The following is a 22,111-nucleotide window of genomic DNA, read 5'->3' on the forward strand; positions in this document are numbered from 1 at the left end:
TAAATATGTATCCAATCTTTCTGTTCTTGTATATCTTTATACATTTATTTGATAAAACAACATATCCACTAAAAGTAAGACAGGGATAAGGAGACAACATGGAAAACATGACAAGGAAAAGGACAACAGAATGCATAATGACAGAATATACATTTTAGGGAAGAACTATTCATTGACCAAAAATATGAATCTTGGACAAAACATGTCCACATGTCAAATGTGCACATAAATAGCACTGGGAAGAAGGAAACACTGATAAGTGAATAGATTCAAAAGATCAGTGTTTGTTGGCTCCATGCCTGATACCTGCAGCAGTGTACAGGTTGGGGGTGCTCTGGACCCTCTTCACAGGCCACAGAGTGAGTGACAGGGATGCTCTTTTATGAGCACATCCTCCGCTATCTGGTGTATCTTCGATTGCACACACACACACACACACACAAGCCCGCACACAGAAGCACACATGCAAAACAATCAGAAAGCAAAGCACATGCATTGTAAAGGCAACATTATTGCACAAACAGGCATTGCGAAAAAATTAAATAATGAAAATATGTACAGCACTGATCAAAAGTTTGGTGTCAGTTTAAGAAAAATAATTGACAGTTTAGCTATTAATAATGTTGTCAAAAATAAATTATGATAATGAAAACATTTTAAGTGCCAGTTCGAGGTATTAAAGAATAATTTCTGAATGTGACACTAGAAACTGAAGTAATTGCTGTTGAAATACATTACATTTATTAAATTATGTCACATTTGAAAACTACAACTAATAATATTTTTATCCACTGCTGTTTAACAGTTAATACCGCATGCTCAAGTGACTAATCTGTTTAGCGACTGTGTATTTTTACCAAGATGTTCTGCGACTAGCACAGGTTATATGTAATTAGAGTGGCAATCATAGAGAATATTCCATTTTAAATATTTTTCTTGTACCAAATGAAGACACAGAACTTAATATCCTAATGTGACACTAGAAACTAAAGCAATTACTGTTGAAATACATTACATTTAGTAAAATATATATCACATACATATATCACAACCACTACTAATATTTCACAGTAATACTGTTTTTATTGTAATTTTAATAATAAGGAAGCACAAGAGACGTTAAAAACATACACATCTTACTGACCACAAACTTTTGAATCGCACTATTTTAGCCATTACAATTAGCAAAGCAATGTAGAAATGTTAAAATAATAACCTCTGCATCCAAAACTTTATAATAATATGCAAAAGAAAGCACCTGAATGACTTACTACTTCTTTTGAGATTAAGAAGTGTGCTTCCATTGGACACTTTACTATCCCACAAGGCCTTGGGAGAAGATTTGTGAATGGTAAAGTGACGGATATGATGATGATAGTTACAACATGCAAATGGAGTACATCTGGTACAATTTGGCGGTCACAAAATGTTGAAGTAATTCAAATTAAGTTCCTACTGTACTCATGCAATTTTGGATGCAGCCTTTGGTTGATCAGAACATATTTAATAATTAATGTAGTGAATAAAAGCAGGATTTTGAACTAAAAACAGTGTGATTTTCAAAATAAGCAGTATTAGTTGTCAGTATAGTTGAAGTCAGAATTATCAGCCCCTACTGAATTATTAGCTCCTCTTATTTTTTTTCCCCCAATTTCTGTTTAACAGAGGAGTTAAACAGTTCCACTGAAAGGTTTTTAGGCAAGACTGTTAGGCCATTTATGCTTTGGCCTGCACTTTTGTGAAACTGTACCTGTGTTTGACTGCAATTTCTAGGTAAAAATCAACAGTATTGAGCAGTATGGTGCTAACAACTTTTGCTCATTTCCACACTTATGATATTTACGAAGACACACTGTATTATTAATGAATAAATCGTTATTTTCATGCAGTTCTTTGCCTAACGCTAGATAAAAACTAATAAAAAATGTGTACAGTTTTGATCAAAAAAACTTCTATCTATCTTCACTATTTTTTCCAACACATTTCTAAACATAATAGTTTGTTCTGTAGACTATCGAAAAAATATAGCTTAAACGGGGCCAATCATTTTGACCTTAAATAGTTTTATAAAAATTTAAAACTGCTTTTATTCTAGCCGAAATAAAACAAATAAGACTTTTTCCAGAAGAAAAAAATATTATCAGACATACTGTGAAAATTTCCTTGCTCTGTTAAACATAATTTGGGAAATTTTTAAAAGAGAAAAAAAAAAAATCCAAAATTCAAAGGTTGGCTAATAATTCTGACCAGATATGTATATGTTGAAGCAATGCAGTGCGTTTGGTTGGACATTTAATTGTTATTGAACCAGAATCATATGTGTTCTCATATGTGAATCCTTTTTTTTTGTCAGATTTGGTTATCAAATGTTATTTTATGTCCTTCAAATATGTCCTTGAAAATACAGTAAATAACTTTGTTGTGCTAGCAGCTAACAGGCTTACCTGTATTCATGATGAAGATCTCCACTGATCTGTGTTCTCAACAAGGACACTTTTCACCTGTAAAACATTTCAAACTTTTCTTAGTAATCTCAAAAATGCACATGAATAGCTACAAGTAAGCATTTTAAAGAAGAATTAGCATGCTAATTTGTTAGCGTACTCTCTGTATACAGTGCTGTTTAACAACTAATACTGCATGCTAAAGTGACTAATCTGTTTAGTGACTGTGTATTTTTATCTAGATTTTCTATGACTAGCACAGGTTATATTTAATTAGAGTAGTGAATATAGAAGATATTCTATTTTAAACATGTTTCTTGTGTATCAAATGGAGACATAGACCTTAATATGGATCCATGACAGACCACACTGACTTTGGCGTCAGTGTGTGTTCGTAGTAATACTCTGACTGACACCAGACAGTCTGGACACCAGGAATACATATGGTCTGCCTGCTATGTGTTAATTTTATAGTGTACTACACACATATTTGACTCTCTTTCATCACTGTCAGCATTTGCAATCATGATGGTTGAGATGTGGAATGTTTGTGGTGGGATCTCATCTTAGTATTTTTGTCTCGTACTAAATTATGTTGCCCAACAGACATGTTAACATGATAACATGCAGAAATTATTTTTGGATAATGTTATGATCATGCCGCTGCCCTAGCAGTCGAGGGTTTTTAAGCACACTCCTTATAATAACTGACAATGCATCTCATGTGTTCACTGGGCTAACAGACATAATGGATTAAATAGAGAGGCAGAGATAGCAAGAGAATGAGTGAATGATGAGAGAGAGAAAGAGAGAGAGAGTATTTAAAAATAAAAATAAGATCCAGTTGTCGAATATCCCTTTGCCAATGAAAGATTTATAACTTGCCATGAGAGATGTGTTACACCCAGAGCGTGAAAATGTTGTCAACACTGTTTAAGTTTCTGTAACTAAAGCTACTGTATGGCACACATTGAGGTCTTAAAGTGATTCAGAATCACACAGTGGAATCAATACTTTTACTTGTCATATTAAATATACAACACGTACAACACGTTGTATAGACCATAAGTTTCTTAGGCTCTTTAACACAAATAGAGTTTACAGAAAACTATTCTGAAAACTTAACTGTTTGGTTTTACAAAAAAAGGTTATTGTTGTTAAACTATGGTAAATACTGCATGGTTTTGCTTCATTATCATGGTTTAAACATTATTAGCTGTAAAAACAATACGTTTGCAAAACAAAAAAACAAACAAACAAACAAACAAAAAACATGTTTATTACACTCAAAAAAAATGTTTGTTGCTTGTTCAAACATCTTATTTAAAATAAGCTGAAACACAGTTTTTGAGATTTTGTTGGGACAACTTAACTGTTTTATGTTCAATCCACCTAAATTTGTAAAAACTAATAGGTTAAATTAATTCTTTCATGTTGTCCCAACACAAATCCTTTGTGTGGAACCCAGCATTCACTGTAAAAAAATGTGGGGTTCCACACAATTAATTCTTGTTGACCCAACACAAATTTATTAAGTTAATTTAACACTTTTAACATATTTATGTGGATTGAGCATAAAAAAAATAGGTTATCCTAACAAAATCTCAAAAATTGTGTTTCAGCTCATTTTAAATAAGTAGTTTGAACAATTGAGTTTCAACATTGAGTGTTTTTTTACTATAGCTAAAAAAGATGTGTTCCACACAATTCATTTACGTAGTACCAACACAAATTAAGATAGCTTAATTATTTTAAAATTTAAGTTGATTGAACATAAATCATTTGAGTTCATTCATTCATTTTCATTTGGCTTAGTCCCTTTATTCATCTGGGGTCATCACAGTGGAATAAACCGCCAACTTCTCCTGCATATGTTTTACACAGCGGATGCCCTTCCAGCTGCAACCCAGTATTAAAAAACATCCATGCACACTCATTCAAACACAACAGGAAAACATGCAAACTCCACACAAAAATGCCAACTGACCCAGTCGAGACTCGAACCAGTGACCTTCTTGCTGTGAGGCGACAGTGCTGACCACTGAGCCACCATGTCGCCCAAACATTTAAGTAAAAAAAAACGTAAGAATTGAGATAACTAAGAATTTTTTTGAGTGTTTGCCATGTATATTTTTCTAAAGGTTAAGCACTTTCATATTTTCCAGTTAATCATAATTATGATGCTAAACAGTACTTGGACAAACTGATATGAGCACAAATAAAGACTATAAGTTTTAACTTGAGAGGCCTGCTTTTTGGCCTAACTAAACAGTTTACAGTAAAATCTGATGCTTTTCATGTTTTTTCCATTTAAACATGCACTAGAATAAAATCTGACCATCTTGTGCTCGAGATCCTGCCTTCTCTTCCAGTCATCAATGCTACAATTATTATTGCACACTGCTACACTCACTGGCCACTTTATTAGGTACACCTGTTTAACTGCCCCTTAAAACAACAACAACAACAACAACAACAACAACAACAACAACAACAACAACAACGTAAACATTTTAATCAGCCAATCACATGGAATCAATCAAGATGCATTTTGGCAGGTAGACATACTGTAAACAAAACAATCTGCTAAATTCAACCAAACATCAAAAAGGAGAAGAAACATGATTGAGTGATTTTGATATTGCATAGGGATTTGTAATGGTTGCAGAAAACAACACTGGTTTACACCACTTTTGTAAACTAAGAACAGAACTCAACAAAAGTTGGAAATGGAAGATGGAAAAAAAATCACTTGCCTGATCTGGTCAGACATGCTTTCTGCTCCAGCTTTCAAATAGTAAGGTCAGAATTTGGGCTAATTGAAGGATTGGATCTGCTGACAAGCTTTTGGTGGTGCTGACAATGACACAGAGGCATATTTTTGACACACTATTGCCCCTTAGTAACAATTGACCATCCCCTAAATCCCACAGTCTATGCGTTTAACATTAGTCTAACTTTACAATATAGTTACATTAATGTTGGTTGATATATTTAATAATATCTACAAAGTATGAACAATACTTATAAAGCATTTTTTATGCATAGAAATTACTTATTAAAAGTGAAAATCTTGCTTGTGTGAGTTAAAAAGAACTAACACGAACAACTTTATTTGCATTGATGTTACATGTACCAAATATAAGCAAATGTATTGTTCTTTGTTTATGTTAATACATTAACTAATGTAACCTTTTTGTAAAGTGTGACCAGATTCATTGAAGACAGATTGCAAGCATTCTGGTGCTGATGAATGCTGTCTAATCTGTAAAAGGCAGTGTGGTCATTTCACAATATTTATTGTGTAAATGATGCTGCCTAAAGCATTTCTTAATACGTCTAACTGGTAGAGATGTCATTTCTAATTGTCTCTTACACTTAAAACCATAAAAACTGTAAAAGAACACTTTAGAAAGGTGTGTGCTCAAATTAATGACATGAAGTTTTCTCCCCGACTAGTTGAACCCAAAATAAAGACACTAAAAGCACTAATAATAGGTTGTAGCATCTTTAAAAAGAAAGAGTCTCTGGGTCACCATCAAAAGGAAGCAAAACACAGACTATTTAAAGATCAACTGCACTTTCCAGATTTAATTACTATATAAGACCAGTCAATCTTATTATATGTGTTGGTAAATTGATGATGATTTGACATGAATTTGTAGAATTTCATGCTTTTTTTTCCAAACGGTTTTCAGACAACACTGTTTGGCCATTCATGCTTCAGCCTGCAATTGTATAAAACTGCCAAAGTGTACTTCAACATGTTTTGACTCCAGTTTCTAGGTAAAATGAATAGTAAGGGGGTGTATGATGCTAACGACTTTTGTTCATTCTCACACTAATGATGTTTACAAAGACATAATATTGACAAATAATTAATTATTGTCATGCAGTTCTTTGCACAACATCAAATAAAACCTTATAAAAATGTGTACAGTTTTTATCAAATAAGTTGCCTGACTTAGGGTGCTTTCACACCTGTCAATCGATTCATTTGTTCCAAAACAGGAATTAAAATTGTTACATTGTTGCTTTTTGTTCTTAATGAGGTTTGCTTTCAACTGCAAAGTTTCTAAATGGACCATAATAGCTAAAACAAGGCATGTGTGAGTAAATTTTCTTTACATTGGTCAGTGTTTCATGGTTTATTTTGCAGTCTCGTTCAGTTGCCAAGTTATGGCAATGAGCAAAAAGACATTATAAGCAAAAAGCTGCACTTTCATTTCAAATGGTGACACCCACAGACATCATCACTATATATAGAGCAGAAGTAAGACTTTCCAACACAATCTCACGGCAATTCGTAACTTTTTCATTTAGTGGCTAATTCGTATGAATTCGTACGATCTAATTCGTACAATTTAGCACAAATGCTTATCCCCCAATGATGATTGGGGTTAGGGGTGGGGTTAGGTGCCACGCCTCCTTTTTAAAATCATACCATTTCGTACAACTGAACTCTTTGAATTTGTACGAATTAGCCACTAAACTGGCAAAACGTAAAATACTTACGTTTTCTCGTGAGATCAGGCTGGACTTTCTCATACATAGCAGTTGGCTAATGCATTACAGGCTTTCTGTTAGGTCAATTATCCTAATCAGCTCTTGTTAATAGTTCAGTATGCTTTCACTTTCGTATTTTACATGAAAAGCACATTTACCGGTAGGAATGACATCCCACCCTACTCAAAATTCTCTCTTCATATAGCTGTATAAATATTACATATCCATAATACACTGTGATATAGCCGGGCTCGGATCGTATCGTTTTCTCACTACAATCGATCCTCTCCAGAGTTTGTTTCAAAAGAGCCAAGACCACCTCATTCAGGCGATCTTGGACCAATTGTTTTGAGGCGGATCCTAGGACAATTGCTGGTTTCACATATGCCAAACGAGCTGCGCTAACTGGGCAAACGAGACAGATTCCGAAACAAAAGTCTAGGTGAAAGCACCCTGACTGTATCTGTCACCATATGGATAACTTTTCTGGCATGGTCAGCTTGCTCGGTAGCTCACTTTGTATGGTGTTGGACATGTGATGCTAAGGTTTCAGGTTCAAGTTGGTGAAGCATACAATACTAAATATAAGGTAAAACACAGTGGCCTCTAGTAGATTTGTCATCTGAAACGTGTAAGAAAATGGAACGATGTATTTTACATTTTAAAAATTTAAGCTGAGGCACACATTTCTAATGAGCCTGGGTTGTTTTTAGGTGCTTCATCTTTTTTTCCCTTCATTTTTTTATCAAACTCAATCTGTTTCAGGCAATTCTCTAAACACCCAGCGGGCACACGACATCATAAGACATTAAAATTAGATTAGATTTAAAATTCAATGTCTAGTCAGCATCAAAGGACAATATTATTTGGACATCTAATAATGACGTTGATATTCGGCTGGTTTTAGGTTGTGTTGGAAAGTGTACAAAGTCCAACGCTGAGCCTACATCTTAAACTAAAGTCATATTGATGTCAATTACTGACATTTATCTGTCAGGTAAGGCTACCAAAATGCAAAGTCTGATAGACATCATGGTGAAAACGTCAACACAACATCATCAGACGTTGATATTTGGTTGATTTTAGGTTGGACGTTGGATGTTGACGTTCTAACGTCAACCCAATTTTCATATCCAAACAAAATGCAACATACTCATGACGTTAGGGTACAACGTCAATCTGACGTCAATATTGACGTCCTGTGCCTACTGGAATGATTTTTAGTTTTCTGTAGACTACTGTTGGTTGCATATTTCATGTACTCTAGACTACATGAAACCTCAAACAGACTCAAATCAGAATCAACACTTAAATACTGAAGTGTAAATTTACAATTTTACACTAACAAAGTTGCAATCAAACAAATTACATTAATTCTCCTTATTTATCATCTCATCGTCCACCTGGCTTCAAATGTAACATTCTTTTCACAGTCCTGTTCCTGATAGGAAAAAAATCAAGTCCTTTCAATCCAGCCTCAAAAATGTTTTATTCTGATGGACAGCTGCAGCTCTGAGCACCTGATTATACTGGCAATATTAGTGCAAAGCCCTCTGGGTGTACTTGAGTGTGACAAGCATTCAATGCCATCTGCAGCTTGTGTTAACAGGCAATTAAGCTGGCATTTCCGTTATGTAATGGACTATCCGCCACGGCTGCACACTTCAATGTAAAAACTGTAATTCTCCATTGTTTCACATGCTCAGCTGCTAGATTTTCAGATTAGTCGAGCAGCTAACCAAAGTCAGGTCAGTACAGATTTTGTCAGTAGCTCTAAATGTTTGTTTACAGCTTTTATGACATGACTTGCAAGCTAATAAAGTCATCCTCAGCCATTTCCTAGAACACTGTACAGCGTGGGCTTTCACATGTGTTAATGCAGACATTTTATACCATGAGTTAGTGGCAACACACTCATTTATGGTCTCCTAAATTCTCCCTTTCACACACACTTACAGTGACTATGGAATGTCGGCACTTTAGATCAGCGTACAGGGACAGGACAGTACATGGATAGAGTTTCAATGGGCAGACTGGAGGCGTCACAACAGCTGTATAAAAAAAACAAAAAAAACACCACCATTCAGCAGTTTGGTGTCAATACGATTTTTCAGTCATTTTGAATGAAGTTTCCAGCACAATCTCACAGAAATTCATGTCATAACTTTTTAATTTAAAGGCTAAATTGTATACATTTGTATAAAAGTTAATGAAAAGGAGCGATGTAAGCCTTAAAATGTCACAACATACGAAACACAAATAATTAATAATAAAAACTCCTAATACAGTATTTACATTTCTAAAAAAATCTGTGAACAAAAGATTCATGAACTCTTTATTTATCCCCCTTTTAAAATATAAAGAGGTGATTAATCATTGTACAGAGATGAGGGCAATTTTACTGGCCACATTTGCTATTAAACATTGTTTACTTCCCTAAGTTAGATTAATGGAGAAGGGATTGATCAAATAGGTCTAATTGATGTTAGAATTGCAAAGAAATGCCATGCACCTTTGTTAAAAAAAGTATTTTGTAGTATTTTCAAAATACAAAATACTATATTTTATTTTGATACACATTGTGATTACTGTATTTTGTAGTTTACATTGATTTAAACATCTAAAATTAAGGCATTTGGTATTATATTTTAAAATACATTTCAATGAATTTTTGGCTAACCCTGACCAATGTTACATTTAAACAAACATATAGTTTAAAAAAATTTAAATTATATAAATGTACATTTATTACATGTTATGGTTGCAAACAATAATCAAAATGGTCACAAATCAATGGTCACACTTTGTTTTGATGGTCCATTTGTTAAATTTAAGTTACATTGCATCTACATGTCAACTAACTCTTATAAATAAGTAGACTGTTACACTGTTAAAAATTGTCCCGTTAAAAAACAGGAAAATACTGGCAGCTGCAGTTGCCAGCAATGTACTGTTATTTTACAGTATGTTGCTGTAAAAATACATGGACTACATTGATTTACACAATACTCAATTGAACTAATTTTGCTCACTGAAAGCAACTGCCTCAACTTGGTCAACTGCTGAATGAGTTTATGAAGTAATGTGCTTTATATGCTTAGAAGCATATTTATAATGATAACTTATTTTAGTTAATTAGAAAAGTTTGGTTTAACTCTAATGTCTTATTTTTCACAACAGCACACATACATGTAAATCTGGAATCACCAGAGAGATTCTGACTGCATCAGCAACTAAACAGCCGCTGTCTTTAAATATAGAAACATGCAGAATAACATCAGCAGTTCATTGTTCATCTTTAACTCATACACTGACTCTACTCTCCTCCACAACGGTGACAGACAGAAGAAATTAGCTTCAGGTTTTACAGTAAAATACTGTTTTTTCCTTGATTTAACAGTAATCTACTGGCAGCTGTGGTTGCCAGCAATATACTGTTTTTTTACAGTCTACTTCCGTTGTGTAAATTAACAGTATATTACTGTTAAAATACATTTTTACACTGTGTTTTTACCTCTCACACCTTTAACCCTTTAAACCCCAGAGCATATACTTCAGTTTTAATTGAAGTGTCCACACTACTGAGTGTTCAAGAAACATGGAGCAAAGCTGAAGTAAATTCATTAATTAACTGACTAATTAAATGATAATTGAGGATTAACAATGAACAAATGAAGAAATACTGAAGGGAAAAACAAGAACAGAACATGCAAAACTTTAGTCACAGCTTTATAATGAAATAACCTGAAGAACAACAAATGATTAAATCATTTAAATGATCAGCGGATGATTAAACAACTCTACAAACATCATCACCAGCTACACTTATTACTTAATACATGTATTTTTGTATAACATTTACTAAAGTTCTTCTTGAGAAAAAGTTAAAGTTTTACGTCACCATCATGGAGAACAGAGTTTGCTTTAGTTGGGCTCTTAGCCCTGTCATTTTCAACATTTATATATCTTGGCTGCTGCAATTGTTAAGAACTTTGTTTAAAAAGCTCCTTTGTTGTGGCAAGCCAGCCAAAAAACCTAAATAAGATCTGGTGATGTTCATGTTGCTATTAAATGGCAGAGTCTGTTCTCATTTCGTATACTAAAATTTACTGCTCCTATTCAATGTTAAATCTATTGTTTTACATTATATGTCTATATATGGCAATGATTTCTGGAAGTTTTTAAGAATATCTTGGACAATAACACTGCTCTATGGTGTAAATCACACTCATAGAGACATCAATAATCAGCATATGAACCTCAATAATGGTGAAAACAAATTTAACAAAATTAACAGTTTAACTCACAAACAGGCAACTGAAAGTCTAAACATAAACAACAGCAGAATCAAACACAAATAAAGAAAACTGTTAGACCATTATACAACATTTATTTATACCGCAATGCATGCTGGGATATTTGTACAGTGCCACTCCCAGCATGCATTGCAGCATGAAACATTTGAGATGTTACCATTGTTGAGATACAAGGTCAGATTCATGAGGTCTGAGTGTGTATTTATCATAATTGAACTGTTTTTGTATGTTATTTCTTAACTGTTAAGTAATTACGGAGGTATCTTTTCTGGTTCCACTTCTCATTAATTAAATTAATACCTGCAACTAAGCATAAAATCTATTGAATTTGGCCCTTCTTCTAGATTTATATCAAAACATTTATCAGAACTAATTTCAGATAAATAGATTTCTCTATTTATTGACTTCCCAACTTTATTGCTATAGTACAAACGTTTTGTAAACTCTGTATTCAAGCAGATGGAAAGTCTTCTTAAATGAGTTCAAGGGTGAAGAGCCCAACTAAACCAGCCCCTCACTCCATTACGGTGACACAAAAAACACCTTAATTTCTGTTGGATCTCAATGAGAATAGTATGGAAGTCAAATCAGTCAGTAATAAGTATGTGTCTGCTGTTGTTTGTGGAGTTGTTTAATGATCCTCTGCTGAGACTGAAGCTGTTTTATTTTATTTGATTTTATTTAATGTTGTAACTCAAGTCACTGTTTGTGTTTCTTGTTTTGTTTTCTTCAGTAATTGTAATTATTAACAGCAGGTGTTCATCAGTGTCTGAATTCACTCATTAGTGTTCATTAAAACTGTCAGGTGAACTATATTAGTTAACTAGTGTATGAAATAGTGAACAAGGGCACAAAGTGTGATTTTAAACACAGACTTCAAAACATCGAATCTGAACTCTGTTAGCTCACAGTTTTCTGCAGTTGGTTACTTTCTCGAAAACAAAAATGTTACCCAGAAAGCACTGTTTTTAACAGAATATTACTGTTTTAGTGAAAAAACATTATTTTACCGTAGAATCTGACCGTTTTTTAACAGCAATTTTTTACAGTGTAGGTTGGGGTTAGGGTTGGCATTAAGGTTAATGTAAGCTGACATGAACTTGCACAGTTTCTTATAGTCAGTTAAAATGTCTGTTTAGCAGCAGTATCAACAGATATTAAGCAGACAGAATACTAACACTCAGATGAACCATCAAAATAAAGTGTTACCCCGAATTATGTTCCAAGTTGAAAAATGTAAAAGTATGTTTTTACAGATCTTGAGGCTCCTATCAATTTTACATTACATTTACTACCATTTACATTACAATTGTAAATTTCTTACTTTAAGTTTGAGGTTTTTGGTGTATAGATTGCATCTTGTTTATAACAAACTCTATCTTCATTTTCCTGATAATGTCCACATCTGAGATATTTCCATCTGCTTTAGACTTCAATAACTTCAAGATCTGTATATTCTGCATATGAACTTGTTTCAGCAATGAATCAGTACATAGATATAGTGTTTTTATAAAATGTTTATGAATTTATGATTTAAAAGTGAAATACTTCTTTTTTACAATCTATGAACTATTGGAAAACATATCTATAAATCTGAATAAAAGAATTGTAAATGTGGTTTACATCTGTGTCTGGAGTGATGCCATGCTGCTTTTCAATGTAGTGTTTTTTTTTTTTTTTTTCAAATTTCAACATGCTGAGTCTTACTGCCATTTGATTGGATGACAATCGTCCACTCTCGTGGACTGCAGGCTTTAAAAAGGATGAAATGCTCAGAAACCACAAAAAAAAAAAAAAAAAAACATGGGCTGACACATGATATCCATTGTAATGGACACAGGGTCCGAAAGGGGTTAAACATTCAAATAACAAATAATACAGCAACTGAATAATCTAAATACAGTACAAATCAAAATTGATAATTTACTTTTGCAGCTACAGGTTGTAACAAAACCACATGTGTACAGTCACTTTATTGCATCTTGTTAAATAAAAGCACATTTTATACATGCGTTTGTTCCAAAAAACTCTAATAAAACCCCAAAGATCTCAAACTACTGAACAGTAGTATGTGTTTACAGCACCTAAAGTTATATTAGTGTTACATAAAGCAGAATAAAGCAGTGTTGTCAAGACTGCTTGTAGGATTCCATTAGAGACATTCTCCAGGCCTCTTTCTCATTTTATGAAGGAGTAAATCATAACAAGCGATACAGTGGAGCACTACAGCAATATGAGACAAGGGAGGAAACATAATCTCAAATCGTGAAATCCATCATAAAGTTCTTGCATGCTTCTCAAAAAACCAGCCCTCGTGAATATAGTGTGTCTGAAAGAAACTGATCTGACAGCTGATATAGAAGAGTTCTGACAACCATGAGAACATCAATATCCACCACATGACAGAAATCTCAACACACTTTTTCTTATTTATATGTCATCCATCAGAATTGAGTTGTTTAGGCAGCATTTGTTCAAAAATACTTTGAAAGCTGTAAACCTTTAACCACTGACTTTGTTTTTTCTACTATGGACGCCAATGGTTACCAGTTTTCGGCTTTCTTTAAATCATCTTCTTTTGTGTTTAACAGAAAAAAAATTCTCATAAAAGAAAAAACTCATAAAGCAATGAAACCACTTAATGATGAGTAGATATTGAGTAAATTGCTCCAAACTTTACTGAAAAGTCATTTTATTTATAGAATATAAATCAATTGAGTACAGTTTTGTTTTACATCTCATTAGCTTTAATCTTTAGAGCAGGGATGTCAAACTTAATTCCTGGAGGGCCTCAGCCCTGCACAGTTTAGTTCCAACCCCAGTTAAACACACCTGATCAAACTAATTCCTTCAGGCTTGTTTGAAACCTACAGGTAAGTGTGTTGGAGCAGGGTTGGAACTAAACTGTGCAGGGCTGCAGCCCTCCAGGAATTGAGTTTGACATCCCTGCTCAAGGGCATATATATATAGGCCACTTTATTAGGTACACTTGTATTAGGTACACGGGGCATGGTTGTTGCTGCCAGACGGGCTGGTCTGAGTATTTCAGAAACTGCTAATTTACTGGGATTTTCATGCGCAATCATCTCTAGGGTTTACAGAAAAAGTTCTGAAAAAGGGAAAATATCCAGTGTATGACAGTTTAAGCCTGTATCTTCATGTATTTAAAACGATTTACTGTTATTTATGAGTATTTAGCAGCATTCGTAATCATCTACAAACATCTATTAATCCCCTTTAATTCTAAGCAGAAACAGCTTAAGCAAACATGGTCCATATTGATGATATTTTGCTGAGAGGCTCAGTAAAAAACGGCTCCTAATAAACAGAGACACTTAATCATCTTTATATGACAGAGCCAGTGGCAGAGAGCATGTTTATGTAATAAGGTCATTTTCAGGCCCATATATAACAGTCATTGAGTTAAATGTGGAACGGTGATATACTACAAATCTGCCGTGTGTACAAGTGAATGTGTGCGTGCGAGGCTTGTAAGCATAAATAAAAGCACTGCGAATAGGCCGCCATCGACCGCCAAAGAATTTGATTTGGAATATTTTTAAACCTCCGTGACAGATTTAAAAGGGGCCAAGAATTCAAGTCAGCTAAATAAATCAACTTCACATAACTTGATGATAGAAAATATAAAACAGGGGAGGGCGAACATCAAGATGGAGCCGGAACGGCAAAATTAATGTTGATGTTCGCTTGATCTAAAGCTGGAGGGAGTGAGAGGAGGAAGAGGAGGAAGTTGTTTTGCATGTGTGTTTGGGCCATTAGAGAGCTGTGGAGTCAGTGTGGGTTTCTAAAGTTATACGAAAGTTGTCATTAGTGTACTATTGGATGCCCAAACTAGTGTGTGTGTGTCTAAAACCTCTGTTTAGATTCTTTATGCTTCTGCTTTCTCCGTCTGAGCTCAAACCACAGGCTCTGCTTCCATCTGTCAGAGACGCTGATTCATTAGTGGCTTTAGTCATATCGCCACAAACTACATTCCATTTCCTATTAGTGCAGTGAAGCGTCTGGGACACAACACAGCATGTAAAGTACGCTAATGTTTTGAACTGAAACATTTTTGTTTAACTTTGTTTTGAAGTTTAAACAGTGTTGTTGTTGTTGTAGCTGTTTAATGCTAAATGCTAATGGTATAAAGCTAATAGCTAAGAGAAGCTGAGAGGGGTCAAGAATCATGTTGGAATTTAGGGTCAAGCAAGAAAATATATATTTCTTCTGTATAGCGATAAGCCATTTTGAAATTATATTTGCAGTTTTAATAAGTCTTCTTATATGTCACTTCAATTTCCATTTGAGTTACATTTTTAACAAAGTTTTTAGCTTTAAACTGATCAATCTGTTTATTTAAAATAATACAAGATTTTGAATTACAATACATTAAGATAATATGAATTTGCTTTTTATTGAAGACCTGATACCATCGTTTCTACAATACTAAGACCAGTCATTTATGACTTTTATGACAATTATCAATATTTCTTAAGAACAATATATTTAGAATATCTCTGAAAGATTATGTGACACTGATTACTGGAGTAATTATGGTAAAAACAAATTTGAATGTGGGTGACACGGTAGCGCAGTGGGTAGCATGATCGCCTCACAGCAAAAAGGTCACTGGTTCAAGCCCCGGCTGGGTCAATTGGCATTTCTGTGGAGTTTGCATGTTCTCCTAGTGTTGGCGTGGGTTTCCTCCAGGTGCTATGGTTTCCCCCACCGTCCAAAGACATGCGCTATAGGTTAATTGAATAAGCTAAATTGGCCGTAGTGTATGTGTGTGAATGCAAGTGTGTATGGGCTTTTCCCAGTGCTGGGTTGCGGCATCTGCTGTGTAAAACATGTGCTGGATGAGTTGGCGGTTCATTCTGCTGTGGCGACCCCTGATTAATAAAAGGACTAAGCTGAAAAGAAAATGAATGAATGAATAAATCCTCACGTTCACAATTTTTAATGACATTTTAACATTTTAATTATTATTTAAAAATGAATTCCAATTTATTTTTAGCTTTACTCAAAAATGTATTAAAATGTTACTTGACTCAAATAGAGATGGCTTTGTTTATGTCTCCTGTTATCCTGATCTATTCGTGCAGTTTTATCTTCTCGAGATCTCTTTTGATCAGACTCATTATCAGATTTACTTGTGTTTTTTAAAAAAATGAAATATGCTTGAATGCCTCTTAGCCATTTTAAAAATACAAATATTATTTAGGTAGGCCACCGTACCATTATTTATTTTCACTGTGAACGAAGCAATCACCAACCAATGAGAGTGATTGTAAACATAAAAAAGCAGACTGGCTGAAAATATCATTAAGGGCAAATAGTTAAACATGAGCTTTTCTTTACTTGCGCATGGTGACTTCGCACACACAATCCACACAGCCTTTGCTTGGACTCATTTACATTCTCAGTCTCTCTTTTACACAAACACACACACACACACACACGCACGCACGCACGCACGCACGCACGCACACACGCACGCACGCACAAACACACACACACACACACACACACACACTAAATTATTAAATTCATTTTCTTTTCGGCTTAGTCCCTTTAATAATCCAGGATAGCCACAGCGGAATGAACCGCCAATTTATTCAGCATGTGTAATACAAAGCGGATGCCCTTCCAGCTACAAACCATCTCTAAAGAACAAATACACTCTCATTCACACACATAGACTATGGACAATTTTAGCTTACACAATTCACCTGTACCGCATGTCTTTGGACTTGTGGGGGTAACCGGAGCACCCGAAGGAAACCAGATGGAGAGCATGCAAACTCTACAAAGAAACGCCAACGGACTCTGCAACCTTCTTACTGTGAGGCGACAGCACTGTCTACTGCGTCACCCTTGCACAAGTTAATGCCGGATCCATTAAAATAAATACCGGAATGCAAAACACGGACTTGGACATTTTCCAGAACAGGATCCGGCAAGATCCGGCTCAAATTAAGCACTGGTTAAAAAATATATATATATCCAATTGTGTTATTATTAAATTATCGTCTAGTTGCTCCACACCAGTAGGGGGTTCTTTCCTGGGTTGAACCCAAAAGAAGATATTTTGAAGAGTGTTGGAAACCATTGGTCATTGACATCCTTTGTATTTTTTCCTATTATAAATGTCAATGGTTATTGGTTCCAACATTCTTCAAAATATCTTCTTTTGTGTTCAACAGAAAAAGAAAATCATAATGTTTTTTAACTATTTGATGGTAGTAATTTTTTTTTTTCATTTTATTAATTGTCATTTGCTGGTTTGTTGAAATACTTTTTTTAACTTTTAAAACAAATCTTTATGACAACAGACCTTTTTTGAGCCTTTTTTATTAAGGGTAAACTGTATATTTTAGGAAATGTCATTTTCATAAGATTCAAAAGATGTTGATGCCCTGGTGCAATGCTTAATTTGATCCCACCAAAAATCTATTGGAAATACTACAGGTGTTCAAACAGTGAGTCCTAATAGTATTGTTAATTGTTTAATAAAGCTGTGTAAGGGCAGAAAATGAACAATGTCCTCAAAATATATGGTGTTAGGTAATACTGCCCTAATTTATCAGACTGTACAACATTTCATCATAATCGAAACTATAGCAGTCATCAAACAAACAATAATGTTAAAACGAATAGTCAAAATTCACAGTAGTCCTACTGGCAGAATGATTTACCATTTGTTCTCCTTTTTTAAGAGAATGTGCTTTGAAGCAGTAGATTATATTTATTGCATCATGTGGTTGACTGTGTGACACAGGGCAGTTTGGTTACACGAGAAACCCAGAAAGCAATAACGCTGTGAAATAAAGCAGAGCCCCATCAGTCAACTTTAATTCTGTTCTTTGCTGCCTTGTATTATTTTAGCGGATATGATTGGAGCATGATCCAGATTCCAGCTACTGTGACAGACATAGAAAAACCTACGCTGGTGAAAGCCACAACCACAAAGAGATTTTGCATGCAGAAATAAACCCATCACAGTCAGCTCATGTGTTATATTCATTCTCAAGGAATCATTGGAATCAAATAAATAACTAAGCACAGGAAGACATATCCATTCATTGCTTAAACAGAAAATAAAGAAACAGCAAAGTTAAAGAATTTTTTTTCTAAGTTAAATAAAATGTCTTTTAGTTTTATTTATATTACAATACAAACTATGAATTTATACTAGAGCTTGGCGAGATCTCATATAGCAATTATATATGATCTCATCATATTAACAATATACAGTTGTCAGAATTATTAGCCCACTCAATTATTGGCCCCACTCTTTATTTTGTCCCTAATTTCTTTAACGGAGAGAAGATTTTTTCAACACATTTCTAAACATAATAATTTTAATAACTTATTTTTAATAACTGGTTTATTGTATCTTTGCCCTGATGACAGTAAATAATATTTGACTAGCTATTGTTCAAGACAGTTACAGCTTAAAGTGACATTTAAAGGCTTAATGATGTTAATTAGGTTAGCTTACTGTTAATTAGGTAAGTTACTGTATAAAGATGGTTTGTTCTGTAGACTATCAACAATATATAGCTTAAAGGGCTAATAATTTTGACCTTAATATATATATATATATATATATATATATTTTTTTTTTTTTATAAATCTTGTGTTGTTATAGCCTGAATGAACCAAATAAGACTTTCTCCAGAAGAAAAAATATTCTCAGACATACTGAGAAAATTTTCTTGCTCTGTTGAGCATTATTTGGGAAATATTAAAATAATAATTCGGATTTCAACTGTATATATTTTGACCACATGTCAAGGACGATTTGTTTTTTACATTTAAAAATAGATACTCGGATATGTACTCAATCATATGCGATTATATTTTGATTTTTACTTAGAATGTCAGGGCAAATATTAAACAAAGACTAAATATACATAATATAACTAATGATTGCAGATCCAACATAAAAACAAATAAATACAAAAACAGTGCTAAATGAAATACAAAATGTAAACACTGCACTTTTAGGACCTGAGCTTTATCGTGACGCTATTATTCATGTTTCTGTCTTCATCCCCATAATGGCGTTTAATCTTGCACTTATATAAATTATGAAAAAGTAGTACCATAAACAATGTACATCAAATCATAGAGTTTAATATAAAATTATAGACTTTTATTTTGATCATCTGTCCATATGAAAGTTAATGGTAACAGGTTACCATTTTTTTTCACCTCGAAACTCAAACTGTTTTGGAACAAGTCAAGGCTTAGTAAATGTTGACAGAAATTTTGTTTTAAGTCGAACTCTCTTTTTAAATATGTGGTTTGATTTTATGTTTTGTGTTTGTGCATATGTAAATGTATTCACTAACAAAGATTGTTTTAATGTATTTAGAGGGACAACCAGGGACAAAAGGAACCCTGTTGCCACACTGTAAAACCGAAAAAGTGAAGGTAACTCAAACCATTTGAGGAAACCGATTGCAACAAACCATTTAAGTTTGAAACTAATCTACATGAGTACTGTGAATTTACTCTATTTAAGTTGAAGTAATGGGGCATTTAATTAACTCACACCTTCAAAACTGAGTTCAAAACTCTTTTGAAATGAGTAGAATTAACTTTTACTCAATTTTGAGTTAACTACACTCATTTAATTTGATAAAGGTAACTGTTTGGTTTTACAGCATAGGTATAATGATAATAAATAAGGTCTGTTGAAATGTAAGGAATGTATTTTGTTAGTTTAATGTGTATATTGTGAAATTTGCCGCAAATGTCTGTAATGAGGCAATAAACACTTGTATGTAAATAGGAGACCTTAAATGGGATGATATGGGATGGAGATAAGGTGACTACTTTTTCTTCAAGAGAAAAGGTCATGTCATGGCCACCAAGGCGGACACACTAAACTACTGTCAGCACTTAAGAGTATGTGTGTGTGCTTGTGTGAGTGCTTATGGCCCTATTTAAAGCCGTACAAGAAAAGAGCAACAGATAAACTGCTTTACCAGACTCACCTATCTGAATGATTTTCAGACTGCGATAAGTTAGAAACAGGGCGCTATTTCTGGATGCAAGTTACATGACATTTATTTTCACATTAAAGTCAATTTTGGCAGTGAGCAACCAAAAACATACCACTTACATCAAAATACAGTTCAATTCTGAGGGCATTTCAAGCCAGATGTCCAACATAAATCTTAATGTGAGTCTCTTCGAACACAAGATCCAACCAAATAAGGAAGAATCCATTTTGTTTTGTCTCGGAACAAGCTCCTGAAACTGAGCCAAGATATTTGCTTGGTACGTTTTAGTGGGAAATTTGTCAAACCCTCGTACCTTTAAAATGTTGTGTCAGGAGCTGCGAACGGGAGTTTGGGAGACTCTGGGTGGTTAAATACCAGCTGCTGTTGCTGGGTCCAGATTGCTTTCTTGGTTTCCCAACTGACCACAAATATTCTAGTTAACTGCAACCAGGCACTTCTGTTTCCCTGGAGCTTTGCCCTTATGATCTCCAAAACAAAACCAGACCATAAAGGCTAATGAAACACTCCTGTTCCAAAAGATTTTTTTTTAGAGCTAAATAAATCCAAAATAATCATCCATTATAGTTTTTGTCCCAGCTGCCGTTAAACTGGGATGCATTTCCCGAACAGTTTACTGATTACAAACATTGTTGGACCAACTGTCTATAGTCACAGATTCGTCCTGAATAAGTATAGAAATGTTGCATATCCTTTGTCTGATCACCATGGGTTAGAACTATCATGCTTTTGGAGTATCATTTCTGGTAATTGCAACGTTTGAGATTAAAATTATATTTGGGAAAAAAAAAAACCATGACATTTAAGACTTTTTTTGTTGTTTGTTATTATGATTTGTTATACAGGTTCCCTTGTAGTCCAGGGGTGAGTCATTGTACTTAAACACGTCCACTCTTCAGAAAAGGCATGCTAATTATTTTAATAAACTAAAAGACAGGATGAAAATTATACTGTACGTATAGGATGAAATCGAGTTCACCCATTTATGTTTTACAAAAAAATAAATAAAATGTATGTATATTTTGGCCTTTACTTCTGACAACTGACTTCCTGATATTTTTAATTCTGCATTTATCATTAATATCTCTTTTTCAGAACAGATCAAACATATGACGTCATCATGCACATACATATTGCAAATGTCTTTATATAAACAGACCAATTTTTGACATCATTAAACTATATTCGGTGGATGTTCAGTACCATATGTGAACTGTCAGCACACTTCAATACAACAAAATAAGTTTAATTTGCTTCTAATGATTCTCAATTACATAAAACTTGTTGACAAAGTAAGGTCCTTAAATGATACCTTTGACTATTACCATGCAATACATTTTATGAAAAAAATAAGATATAAAGTGTAGTTAAAAAATACAAATTTGACCAAAATCTCTCTTTGTTTTTGTTGAAAAGTGGAGAAAATATATCATAGACTAAAATACATTACGTGCTTATACAATGCACTTTAATTTTTGCAGTTGCCAGATGTTAGGACTTATAACCACTTGTGTTGTTTTCATGCAGCAAAATTGTAATTAACTTTAAAAGGGTTTATAAAACGCAAATCAATGTGTGTTCATGCTTCATTTGTAAGAAATCACATTATTTTTTATAAATCTTACTTTAATTATACAGCTACTCAGCTAACATGAAAACAACTGTCATATTTTCTAGTTTCTTTGATAGGCCCACCCTCAAGAGACTATGATTTTTTTTTACTATGATGATTGGTCAGCTAACATAATGTGCTGTGATTCGGAATAAGCATGTGTAAGTAATATGAAGCATTCACATATCTTCTGCA

The 22,111-nt window shown here is 33.9% G+C and overlaps 1 protein-coding gene across 8 annotated transcripts in view; it reads right to left on the minus strand.

Annotated features, from left to right (window-relative positions):
* Nucleotides 1-22,111, minus strand: part of sorbs2a (sorbin and SH3 domain containing 2a) — a 152,662-nt gene that overhangs the window by 60,592 nt on the left and 69,959 nt on the right. For 5 of the 8 annotated variants that reach the window (NM_001443151.1, NM_001443152.1, NM_001443150.1 and 2 more), the window contains 1 exon segment: nt 2,445-2,501. In NM_001443151.1, the coding sequence (NP_001430080.1) occupies nt 2,445-2,454 (10 nt within the window). In that variant the 5' untranslated portion in view covers nt 2,455-2,501. 8 annotated transcript variants of the gene reach the window in all.

This window comes from Danio rerio, chromosome 1 (assembly GCF_052040795.2).
Source record: "Danio rerio strain M-AB ecotype USA chromosome 1, GRCz13ab, whole genome shotgun sequence".
Classification (NCBI taxonomy): Eukaryota; Metazoa; Chordata; class Actinopteri; order Cypriniformes; family Danionidae; genus Danio; species Danio rerio.